At 37.8% G+C, this 13,582-nt stretch overlaps 1 protein-coding gene across 1 annotated transcript in view; it reads right to left on the bottom strand.

Annotated features, from left to right (window-relative positions):
• The window catches only part of RAB11A (RAB11A, member RAS oncogene family), a 31,751-nt gene that overhangs the window by 12,871 nt on the left and 5,298 nt on the right, over window positions 1-13,582 (bottom strand). Inside the window, exons 2-4 of the mRNA XM_047767116.1 lie at window positions 11,317-11,512; window positions 10,890-11,083; window positions 5,188-5,268 (exon numbers count right to left, since the gene is read on the bottom strand). Coding sequence (XP_047623072.1) covers window positions 5,188-5,268; window positions 10,890-11,083; window positions 11,317-11,512 — 471 coding nt within the window. The remainder of the gene's footprint in view (window positions 1-5,187; window positions 5,269-10,889; window positions 11,084-11,316; window positions 11,513-13,582) is intronic.

Raw genomic sequence — 13,582 nt, 5'->3', positions numbered from 1 at the left:
TTTAGAACCAAATATACACAGTACACCAATTCCTGTGCAGTCCCTTTTCAAAGAAGTCCAAAGGACAGGTAAGGTTAGAAAGAAAAGGAATTCTGGGAGTTCCCATTGTGGCTCAGCAGTTAATGAACCTGACTGAGGACACAGATTCAATCCCTGGCCTTGCTCAGTGGGTTAAGGATCTGGCATTGCCGTGAGCTGTGGTGAAGGTCGAAGACGTGGCTCAGATCTGGCGTTGCTGTGGTTGTGGCAAAGGCCAGTGGCTACAGCTCCAATTCGCCCCCTAGCCTGGGAACCTCCATGTGCCACAGGTGCAGCCCTAAAAAGACAAAAAAAAAAATTAATTAATTAAAAAAAATTAAAAAGTTGCCACATGCTAAGAACCAAAGCTACTATGCCTAATTAAAAGATTCTCACCAGCCTAATAAAATTAATGCTTGAGAACTCTGGCCTGACTTTTAAGAGTCAATATGCCAAGGGAATTAAAATTCTTTCAACCATGGAATTAAGAATTTAGTTTCCATACTAAAAAGACGGCTTGGACTTAGTAATTACACAGAGAAACCTGGCAGATAAGGACAAACCAAGATCATGAGCCTCCTGCTATGATGCACTGAAAACACTGTTGTGGTACTCCTGCTAAAAGTACATAACCAGAATTGAATCATAAGGAAACATTAGACAAACCCAAATAGAGGGAGACCACAAAACAACTGATCTATATACCCTTCAATAAATGTCAATAAACAAAAGGCAGACTGAGGAACTATTCCAGGTTAGAGGAGACTAAGGAGTTATGACAACTGAATGCAAATGCATGAGCTAATCCCAGACTGCCTTCTGCTAATAAGGATGTAATTGGAACAGTTGGCAAAATCTGAGTAAGATCTGTAGCTAGGAGTTTCTGTTGTGGTTCAGTAGGTTAAGAACCAACACAGTGTCCATGAAGATGTGGGTTCAATCCCCAGCCCTGCTCAGTGGGTTAGAGATCCAGCATTGCTACAAGCTGTGGCATAGGTTACAGATGCAGCTCAGTTCTGGCATTGCTGTGGTTGTGGCACAGGCCAGCAGCTGCAGCTCCGTTTTGATACCTAGCGCAGGAACTCCCGTATGTGGCAGGGCTGGCCCTAAAAAGTAAAAAAAGATCTGTGCCTAAACACTGATGTAGCACTATTATCTAACTTGCTGATTTTGATCATTGTACTATAGATACGAAAAACTATATCCTTATTTTTAGGAAATACACATTGAAAAGCATTTGGGCATTTTAGGCACATTGTCTATCACTCTCAAATGGTGTAAAGAAAGAAATATTTATTTTAGAGAGAGGGAGAAAAAGAATAAAGCAAGTGTAGTAAAATATCAACATTTGAAAAATACAGGTTAGGGTATTTGCAAGTTCTTTGTACTATTATTGAAAACTTTATGTCTGCAATTGTCAAAAATCAGAGTTAAAAGAAAAAAAATAATATGGAAAGTATGGATTACTAACATCCCTTAATGAACTTGAGGATAAAAAAAAAAAAAAAGCTGCACTGAAATGTAGAGGCTGTGCAATACACAGGGTTCACTGATACACCAACGCAACTACCTCCAAAACATACCATCAGCAAAATTATCTTAGGGAGTTATTTACTGTCAAATTCATGGGTGTCAAAAAAGGTCTATTCTCCCCCCCGCCCCGCTTGCCTTTTGGGGCTACACCTTCGGCCTATGGAAGTTCCCAGGCTAGGGGTTGAATCAGAGCTACAGCTGCCAGCCACAGCCACAGCCACGCAAGATCTGAGCCACATCTATGACCTACACTACAGCTCACAGCAATGTGGAGTCCCCAAACCACTGCGCAAGGCCAGGGATCGAACCCGCATCCTCATGGATACTAGTCGAATTGTTTCTGCTGCGCCGCAATGGGAACTTTGAAACTCTGAGGTCTATTCTAAAATAAGCAACACAATTAATTTTGAAGTTAACAATGAAGATACATTTTCTAATACATAATGCTGCATCTTTAAAAATAAAAAGTTATTTTTTTCTTCCCGCAACATGAGAATACAATGTAAATGCTCCCTCAATATTGTTAACATTTAAGGTAGAATTAAGCCTAATGAAAGTACTGTTCTATTTTCCTGTTTTTTTTTTCTATGTATTAATATTCCTATATTAGTATATAGAAAAGTTTAGAACAAATATCCTAACACTTGCAAAACACAGATGCCCACTGCCATATGCAGTGATCTCTGATCCCACAGATCTACACTGCGATTTATGCAAGAAGCTGAGGAAACAGTGACTATATAGAGAGGAAAAATGGTAGTAAGTAAAGCTCAAGCCTTGTTTGCTTTCAAGTAATATTAATTAAGCAGTAAAAAAAGTTTAATCTAGAAGGTGTTTTAAGAGATTTAGCCAGGTATTCTTTATCATTCAGGGAAAAAAAAAAAAAAAGCTCAATTTTAAATATTTATCACTGCTTATTGAAAGTTCACGTGTGAATGGATGGTTTAAGTTCAATGTTACAAAATGATACATACAACTGTTAACTGCAGATGGAAGAAAATACCTGGCCTCATCTTCACTTAATATCAGAATAAATGGTCTAAATATTTAGATCAGACTGGGCTAGAATTATAGCAGAGGAGATCTGATGGGACATAAAAAAATAACCCAAAGAGGACTAACTAAAAAGTTTTTTCAAGAGGCTTTTCAAAAGCTCTAAAAGACTCAGACTTTAAAGATGATTTAACTCACTTATCTGAGGACCAGTGAGGTTCATGACTTTAGCTACACAGGGAATGGGAGCAAAGTGATAATAAGCAAAAACTTACAACTCCCGTATCTCAATTCCGTATTCAACAAACTGACTCAATAAAATCCATGTAAGTGCTTAGAAAGGAAAAATTTAGGATCTGCAAACATACTGCATATTCATCAGATCTTGCTTGCTTGAAACAATCTGCAATTAAACTTGACACAAAGATTCTAAAAGAAAGCTACTGCGTTCCTAAGACTGTTTAACCAACCCTAGCACGAGTCCTTTACTTACTACTTTTTTGATAACAGAATGCTATAAAATAGGTATATAAATGATCAATGTTTACTTGATTTTTAATGAATTTTTTAATGTCAGCAATATTTGGCTGATAATAAATGTTCACTTTGTACCAGGGATAGCTATGCTTTTTTTTTTTTTTTTTTTTCCCAACAGCTGTGCCTGTGGCATATAGAAGTTCCCTGGTTAGGGATCAAATTGGAGCTGCAGATGCAGGCCTATGCCACAGCAACACTGGATCAAAGCTGCATCTGTGACCTACACCACAGCTTGCAGCAATGCCAGATCCTTAACCCACTGAGAGAGGCCAGGGTTAGAACCTGTATCCTCATGGACATTATGTCAGGTTCATGGGAATGCCCATATTTTACATGTACAAACTCATGTGCTCATTTTGGAGTCTCAAGTAGATGTCTCAAAGACAATGCTTTTCTATATATGTTAAGTTATAGAGACAAAAACCTTTAATCACAACAGTCAAATCAAATCATATCACAAGGTATTTATAAATACAAGCCCTCTCTTGAAAAGAACAGAACACTCCAAAACATCTTTCAGTTTTTCATAAGAAACTAAAGCCTAGAAAGGTTAGGTAACTTGCCTAAGATTATAGAGCTAATTATTAAGTGGAAAAGCCTAGACTAGAACCCAAGTCAGGGTAGCAAGTCCATGCTCCTAAACCTTAAGTTTTCTTTCTTACATATTTACAATAGGACATTTAAAAGCTAAAATTTGTTCACCTCTAATACAAGTGCCGCATAAAATGAATAAAAATCTTATTACACTATAATTGGAAACTCATTTATTTAACCATTTCTGCATATAAACTTTTTAGAACACCACATAAAACTATTATACTCTAAATTGTGAAGTTTTATTTTATTTTATTTTTGGTCTTTTTAGGGCCGCACCTGCAGCATATGGAGGTTCCCAAGCTAGGGGTCTAATACAAGCTGTTGCTGCCAGCCTATGCCAGAGCCACAGCAATGCCAGACTGGAGCCGTGTCTGCAAACTACACCACAGCTCACAGCAACACCAGATCCTTAACCCACTGAACGAGGCCAGGGATCAAACCCACAACTTCATGGTTCCTACTCGGATTCGTTTCCACAGCGCCATGATGGGAACTCCAAATTGTGAGTTCTTAAGGTAATATACCTTTTAAAAGTACTTAAAAACAACTCACTGAAGCACTTATTAGAGGATTAAGATTACAATTTCAGATAAATTGTTCATTCTATTAAAGTCAGGGTAAATATACGTCAAAACAAATAAAATGTCTTCCTATCCCTGAGATTCACCTGGTCTACACGTCTACCTTCCAAAACAGTATGAACTTTGTTCCTTCCCCACTACTTACTTAAACTTTTCAATATGTAACCACTGGCTGATTTTCTCCACAGATGACACCTTGCTTCTTATACAGTAATATCATGTTATTAAGTAAATACAATAATACATCAACATATCGAGTAAAAGAATTTTACTTTTTGTTTTTTCATCTGAATTTTTAAGAATATATTTTTCCCAGAGTTCTCTTATGGCAGAGTGGGTTAAGGATCCAGCACTATCATTGCAGCAGACTGGATCACTGCTGTGACACGGGTTTGATCCCTGGTCTGAGAACTTCCACATGCCATAGGCATGGCAAAAAAAAAAAAAAAAAAAAATGTATTTTTCCCAAAGTGCTTCTTTAATACATCAGAACCAAGAACGCCTTTTCTTTACTGAATTTCAACAGGGCACTCCATATCTTTCCACAGATGGTATGTCAATATTTATCTTATAAAAATACATTTAATTAAAAAAATACAGCAACAACAACAAAAAAGTACATTTAAGCATTGCTTTGTGCTTATGACCTTGAAGTAAGGAATACATGGACTGAAGTAATAACATATGTGAACAAATTATTGTCAAACTACTTTCCCCACTATAAACCAGATGAATTAGGACAAGTCAAACTCAGCAAGCAAGGGTTGTAACTGATTTTGTACTCTAAACAGGTCTTGCTATAGTAGCTCTCAAATGATAGCCATTCACAGATAGTGTGAGTTTATAGTTTAGCTTCTGATTAACTTGTTTAAATTACCTTCCTAATAATTCCAGTTCCCACTGGCATAGTCTAACATGCAAGTCTTACCTGTCAAGATTGTCTGAAAAGCAGCTTCTACATTTGTAGAGTCTAAAGCAGATGTCTCAATGAATGACAAACCATTCTTTTCTGTGGGGAAAATAGAAACTTCAGTCTTATCAAATTTTAATACAAAGGATCTGATACACTCGAGCCTTCAAAAGGAAAGTAACAGAACTTTTTAAAACCCAAGACCTCCCTAACATCTTGAGCAATAAGAGCACCATTCTACTTAAACTTTAATAGAGTAAATGTTACAGTGAGAAATTTTCATTGGCTTAATTTAAAAAACAAGTGTTACATTCAAATACTATCACTAGCAATGAATAATACTTGTCATAATGTTGTAACCTTATCAACCCAGCTATTGCCACCTCTTACTGTCCTACTCCCCATAAACCACATACCTATGGAATGAATGTGAGTGGGTATGTGATTCACTTAGAATTCTGTGCCTATATTTTTTTTATTTTTTTTTTTTAGGGCCACACCCGCAGCAAATGGAAGTTCCCAGGCTAGAGGTCAAATCGGAGCTACAGTTGCTGTTCTACGCCACAGCCACAGGAATGCAGGATACGAGCCACATCTACAACCTACACCACAGCTCAGAGCAATGCCAGATCCCCAACCCACTAAGCAAGGCCAGGGATCAAAACAGCATCCTCATGGATACTAGTCAAATTCGTTTCCACTGCACAATGGGAACTCCTATAACTATATTATTTGAAATAAAGCTTCTTGCCAAGGAAACTGAAAAACTTGGATAGAAAAAAAATTTTTTTTTAATTTTGTCTTTTTAGAGCCACATTTGTGGCACATGGAAGTTCCCAGGCTAGGGGTCAAATTGAACTGCAGCTTCTGGCCTACACCACAGCCACACCAGATTTGAGCCATGTCTGCAACCTACACCATGGCTCATAGCAATGCCGGATCCTTAAGCCACTGAGCAGGGCCCAGGGATTGAACTCACATCCTCATGGACATTAGTCAGGTTTGTTTCCACTGAGGCAACAGGAACTCCATGTGACAGAAAACTGTATTCATGGCATAATCAATAACCAAAAGTCACAACTTTCACTAGCTGAGAATACACAACCTTGCCTTCTGGTAGGCTGTGCCTACCAACACAGAGGCAAGAAGTGGGTGGATCCTCTGTAAAGCCAGAAAAGTTAAACCTCCTAAGCAGCTACAGCCCTATTGGTCCTTAACACTCCCTGCACCACTACTTTTCAATCACACATAGAACAAGTCTTGGTGAAACATAGATAGCGTGGAAAAAGACAAGAAGCACAGAATAAACATGGATTTCATCTATCCTTTCCATGTAGAGAAAAGAAGACAGTATTTATATTCACTTTTTGGCAGCAAAAAGTCAAAATACTACAGTTTGGTAACTTAATGGTACACCAAAGAATCATAAACTCATCACACACTTTCAAAACACTTTCAATACTTGCTGATCATTCATGTTTATCTTTCTCAAACTATTGTAAATGATTACCCTCATTGGGAGGGTTATCAAAACTCTAAGAATAATAAAGATCAGAGAGGATATAAATAAAATGTAGATTCTTAAAAAAACAGAAAAAAAGGAGTTCCTATTGAGGTGCCACGGAAACGAATCCAACTAGTATCCGTGAGGATGTGGGCTGGATCCCTGACCTCGCTCAGTAGGTTAAGGATCTGGTGTTACTGTGAGCTGTGGTGTAGGTCGAAGACGCAGCTTAGATCCCCTGCTGCTGTGAGTGTGGCACAGGCTAGCAGCAGCATCTCTGATTCAACCCCTAGCCTGGGAACTTCCATATGTCATGGGTGCAGCCCTTAAAAAAAAAAAAGAAAAGAAAGAAAGAAAGAAAAAGAAAAATGGAGTTCCCTGGTGGCTCAGCAGGCTAAGGTTCCAGTGCTGTCACTGCTACAGCTCAGGTTGCTGGTGTGGCACAGGTTAGATCACTAACCCCTAAAAAAAAAAAAAAAAAAATTCTGTAAAACCAAGAGTTGGTTCTTTGAAAAAGGAAACAAAATTGACAAACTTCTGGCCAGGCTCACCATGAAGAGAGAGAACCCAAACAAACAAAATAAGAATGAAAGGGGAATAATTACAACTGATACCACAGGTATATAAAAAATCCTAAGAGAATACTATGAACAATCATATACCAATGAATCAGAGAACCTAGAAGAAATAGACAAGTTTCTAGAAACATACAGCCCAATGAAACTGAATCAAGAATAAAAAGGCAATGTGAGCAGGCCAGTTACTCAAAATGAAATATAATCTGTAATCTTAAAAAAAAAAAAAAAAACCCTCCATCCAAACAAAAGTCCAAGACCAGATGGCTTCAATGGGGAATTCTATCAAACATACAAAGAAGAACTTATACCAATTTTTCTCAAACTCTTCCAAAAGACTGAAGAGAAGACTCCCAAAGTCATTCTATAAAGCCACCATCACCCTGATAGCAAAACCAGACAAAGACACTACCAAAATAAAAATTTACAGGCCAGTATCTCTGATGAGTATAGATGCACAATTTCTCGACAAAACATTGGCAAACCAAATCTAACAGCACAGAAAAAAGATCATACACCACAACCAAGTTGGCTTCATCCTAGGGTCATAAAGAGAGTTTGACATATACAAACCAATCAATGTGATCCACCACATCAACAAAAGACAAAAAACACACGATCATCTCAAAAGATGCAGAAAAAGCATTTGATACAATTCAATATCCATTCATGATTAAAATCTCTTAACAAAGTGGGTACAGAAGGAACATATCTCAACATAATAAAAGCTGAATGAACTTCTTTGCAGAACAGATACTGACTCACAGACTTTGAAAAACTTTTGGTTTCCAAAGGAGACAGTTCGGGGGGTTGGGGGGATGTGCTTGGGTGGTGGGATGGAAAATCCTATAAAATTCGATTGTGATGATCATTGTACAACTATAAATGTAATAAGCTCATTGAGTAATAAAAAATAAAATAAACTAAGTAGGATTATGCAAAAAAAAAAAAAATAGTAAAAAGCTATTTACTACAAACCCACAGCTGACACAGTATTCAATGACGAAAAGCTGAAAGATTGGAACAAGACAAGGATGCCCACTCTCACCATGTCTATTCAACATAGTACACGAAGTCCTAGCCATGCCAATCAAACAAGAAAAAAGAAATGGATATTCAAATTGGAAAGGACGAGGTAAAACTGTCATTCTTTGCAGATGACAAGATACCATATATAGAAGACTTTAAAAACTTCACATGAAAACTACTAGAACTGACAATTCCGCAATGAAGCAGGATACAAGATAACACATTTCTTTAAACTAGCAAATAAATATTAGAAAGGGAAAGGTTTTTTTTAAATATCTTTTAAAATCACATAAATAAAATAAAATAAAATACTTAGGAATAAACCTGACCAAAAAGGTAAAAGATGTGTACACTGAGAGCAATAAAACATTAATAAAGGAAACTGAAAGGATTTATAGAAAAATATCCCATGCTCTTGGACTGGAAGAATTAATACTGTTAAAACAGCCACAGTGCCCAAAGCAATTTACAGATTTAATGCAATCCCTTTTAAATTACTCATGACATTTTTCATAGAACTAGAACAAATAATCCTAGAATTTACAAAGAACCATAAAAGACCCAGAATTGCCAAGCAATCCTAAGGAAAAAGAACAAAGCAGGAGGCATAAATCTCCCAGACCTCAGACAATACTACAAAGCTAGAGTAATCAAAACAGCATGGTATTGGCACAAGAACAGACATATGGATCATCAGAACAGAGATCCCAGAAATAAACTGTATGGCCAATTAATCTTCAACAAAGGAGGTAAGAATACACAGTGGGGAAAAGACAGTCTCTTCAGCAAGTGATGCTGGGAGAGCTGGACAGCTGTATGCAAATCAAAGACATTAGAACATACCCTCACACCATACACAAAAAATAAACCCAAAATGGCTTAAAGGCTTAAATATAAGACATGATACCATAAAACTCCTAGAAGAGAACATAGGCCAAACATTCTCTGACATAAACCATATCAATGTTTTCTTAGGTCGGTCTACCAAGGCAATATACATAAAAGCAAAAATAAACAAATGGGACTTAGACTTAAGAGCTTTTGCACAGCAAAGGAAACCATAAACAAAAAGACAACCTGGAATTTCCACTGTGGCACAACAGAATCAGCAGCATCTTGGAGTGCCGGGACACAGATTCAATCCCCCACCCAGCACAATGGGTTAAAGGAGACCATGTTGGCCACAGCTGCAGCTTGGGTCACAACTGCAGCTGGGATCTGATCCCTGGCCCGGATAAACTGCAGGCCAAAAAAGAAAAAAAGAAAAAAAAAAGACAGCCTATGGAATGGGAGAAAATATTTGAAAATGATGTGACTAATAAGGGATTCATTTCCAAAATATACAAATTTGTATGTAACTCATATAACTCAATAACAAAAAACAAACAAAAAAACCCAATCAAAAAATGAACAGAAGACCTAAATTGACATTTCTCCAAAGAAGACACACAAATGGCCAATAGGCACATGAAAAGATGCTCAACATCTCTAATTATTAGAGAAATGCAAATCAAAATTACACTGAGGTACCACCTCACACTGGTCAGAATGGCCATCATTAAAATTTACAAATAACAAATGCTGGAGAGGGAGTGGAGAAAAGCAAACTTTCCTATACTATTGATGGAAATGTAAATTAGTGCAATCATCATGGAGAACAGTATGAGCCTTGCAGCTCAGCAGGTGAAGAATCTGACATGGTATCCATGAGGATATGGGTTCGATCCCTGGCCCCACTCAGTGGGTTAAGGACCTGGTGTTGCCATGAGCCATGGTGTAGGTCACAGACGCAGCTTGGATCCAGCACTGCTATGGCTATGGCACAGGCCTGCACCTACAGCTCCAATTTGACCCCTACCCTGGGAACTTCCATATGCCAAAGGTGCAGCCATAAAAAGAAAAAGGGAAAAGAAAAAAAATCTAAAAATAGAGTTACATATGATCCAGCAATCCCACTCCTGGGCATATATTCAAACAAAACTGTGATGTGAAGACACATGCACCTCTATGTTCACAATAGCACCATTTACAACAGCCAAGACATGGAAATAACAAAATGTCCATTGACAAATGAATGGATAAAGATGTGATGTGTGTGTATGTACACATACATACACATATAAAATGGAATATTACTCAGCCAAAAAGAATGAAACAACACCATTTACAGCTACATGGATAGACCTAATCATACTAAGTGAGGTAAATCAGAAAAAGAAAGACAAATACCATATGATATTACTTATACGTAGAATCTAAAATATGACAGAGGGAGTTCCCTTGTGGCATAGTGGGTTAAGAAGGCAGCATTGTCACTGCAGCAGCTCAGGTCACTGCCATGGTGTGGGTTTGATCCCTGGTCCAGGAACTTCCATATGCCATGGATGCAGCCAAAAAAATAACATATAACACAAGTTAACTTATTTATGAAACAGAAACAGGCTCACAAACATATACAACAGACTTGAGGTTGCCAAAGGCAGGTGGATTGGGAGTTTGAGACTAGCAAGATGCAAACTATTACATATAGAATGGATAAACAACAAGATCCTATTGCATAGCACAGGGGGAGAAATACAGAATCACTGTAATGTGGAATTCATATCACTAACCTGCAAAAGCTCTTGCTTCATCTGTAGGAACTGCCCTGAGATGACGCAAATCACTCTTATTGCCCACAAGCATGATAACAATGTTACTATCAGCATGATCTCTCAGTTCTTTCAGCCATCGTTCCACATTTTCATATGTGAGATGTTTAGCAATGTCATAAACCAATAAGGCACCTACAGCTCCACGATAGTATCTGAAAACAGAAACATGTATTTAACTACTAGCAAACAACCACAAGATAGAAGGGAATGCCAGAAAAGACTAAGTATAGAGATTTACATATTTTTTAAACATACTTACAAATTTTAAAATTGTAATAGTGGAATTCTTAAAAAGAAAACAAAATAGTACCTTTTTCCAATACCAAAAGTGAGCTAATTCACTTTGGCAGCCTATTTCACATAAGTTAAAAACTATGAAACTTACGCTGATGTTATAGCTCGGTATCGCTCTTGCCCTGCTGTGTCCCATATCTGTGCCTTTATTGTTTTCCCATCAACCTGGATGCTTCTTGTTGCAAACTCTACGCCAATGGTGCTCTTGCTTTCAAGATTAAACTCATTTCGAGTAAATCGAGACAGGAGATTACTCTTTCCAACACCAGAATCTCCAATAAGGACAACTGGAAAGACAAAGAACTTAATGTCACATGAATGCGGCAAACACAGAATACCACGTTTTAAAAGCAAAAAACTTAAGGAGTCTGATTTTTAAATAGAGATGAGGGTTGGGGAGGAGCCGAGTAGCCCATGTTCTTGACCTGTTACCAACTGACAAAACCTAGTTATTCCTTTTAACCTGTTTCTACCTGCATGGTGACTTCCACACATCATTTGCCTAGTACAGATATAGTATCCTGTCTTGCACATGCAGATTTTAACCATAGGTCTACTAGGCACTGATGACCAGCTAATGCATTAATTAACAATTAATGCTATACCAACCTTACCACCTTAGAAAGTAATAAACTTGAAAAGTCAATCTTAAGCCAAATGAACAATTTGTGATATTAAAATATCAGACATGAAAGCAACAACAGATAATAGCAGTGGTGAGCAGAGAAAGAATGAATATGTTCTACTTAGTTTCATCAAAGCCTGGGTGTGATCTCAGGACTCATATTTAGTCAAAATGAAATGCACTTAACATATGAGGCATCAATTTTATAAACTTTGCCACCAAGATCAAAGACAATGACCCTTTCACAGTTACACTTACCAAATTGGCAGGAAACTAGAGATCCCTTCAAAAACAAACACCCATAAGTTTAACAAGGGCCCTAGTGAGCTGACTGATAATTCTGACTTATTCTGAGTCAAGCCAAAACAAGGAGGATATATACACTTTCACTTACAACATAACCATCTAAAGAAAAAGATGTGATTAGATGAATTTATTTCCTATGATTACTATAGGAGACAGTTTATTTACTAGCTAAATATAGTGGATTCTTTTTCACCTAGAGTAAACAGTGGGGATATAGGCAGTTAACTTGTTTTAAACCATTTCTACCCGAATTTTTTTTTAGGGCCGCACTCACATATTTGGAAGTTCTCGGGCTAGGGGTCAAATCAGAACGGCAGCTGCCAGCCTACACCACAACCACAGTAACACCAGATCTGAGCTTCATCTGACCTACATCACAGCCCACGGCAATGCTGGATCCTTAACCCACTGAGCAGGGCCAGGGATTGAACCCAAGTCTTCATGGATACTAATCAGGTTCGTTACCGCTAAGCCCCAACAGGAACTCGTCTACCTTAATTTAAACAACAAATGAGTTCACAGGTTTACAGAATCAGGGCTTGGTAACATTTTTTGCCCTTCGTAAAAATTTTAATCTGCATTTTAGAAAATATTATACTTATTCCCACTGTCGATTACTAATGCCTCTTCTTAGTTCTTACTAGCTAATTGATTCAGAAAACAGGACTAGAAAATCAAACATGCAAGAATGACACACCACGCCTTACTAAAGATTTAGGATTTGGTGGGCGATGGGATTGGGGAGGGAAGTAACTGATAGCTCACTGCACTCAGGTCAGAGGGCAGACAGTCCATGATGCATTCCTTCCTTGCCATGAAAGCAGACAGATGCTGGCCTCTGGACAGTCTTGAAGACAGTACATTATCAAATGCTTATCTTTCTGGCTTCCTCTATCAGCTGATTCAGCAAGAAATCATCCAGGCGCAGTAACTCAATGCCGCAAAATGCACTGTTATTTTTCGTTACAGAGTCAATTAGAGGTGTCAAAGGCACTGTTGCACACAGAGATAATAGTAAATACTTTCCTTTAATTGGATGCCAGGGAAGAAGATGCTCCGGTCATGAAAGTAACATAAAAACAACACATTTCCAATTTTACAGGATGGTTGGTTGACATGTTAGTTTCCAAGGTCCACTATTCTAAATGTGAGGTGAAATCTCAGTTTCAGTAAGAAAGCCTACCCTATTAGTAGAGTATATTCACTACTGCCTCTTAGTACAAAAGGCTGGATGTCTTGCTGAGGAAATCTTTGAATCTTTTCTGGCCCCAAACCAGCACTGAGGTATAAAAGCCCTAGGTGACGAATGAATAGGAAAGGTGGGGAAAACCAAAATGTTTAATGTTTCTACTTCATAGGCACTCAGACATATCAATCAGATATATCGATTTAGAAGCCAGTCATTTAGTTTAAAGCCAAAGGGCAA

This window comes from Phacochoerus africanus, chromosome 2 (assembly GCF_016906955.1).
Source record: "Phacochoerus africanus isolate WHEZ1 chromosome 2, ROS_Pafr_v1, whole genome shotgun sequence".
Lineage (NCBI taxonomy): Eukaryota > Metazoa > Chordata > Mammalia > Artiodactyla > Suidae > Phacochoerus > Phacochoerus africanus.
The sequence above is the reverse complement of the archived record's forward strand: the minus strand, read 5'-3'. Positions and strand labels throughout refer to the sequence as shown.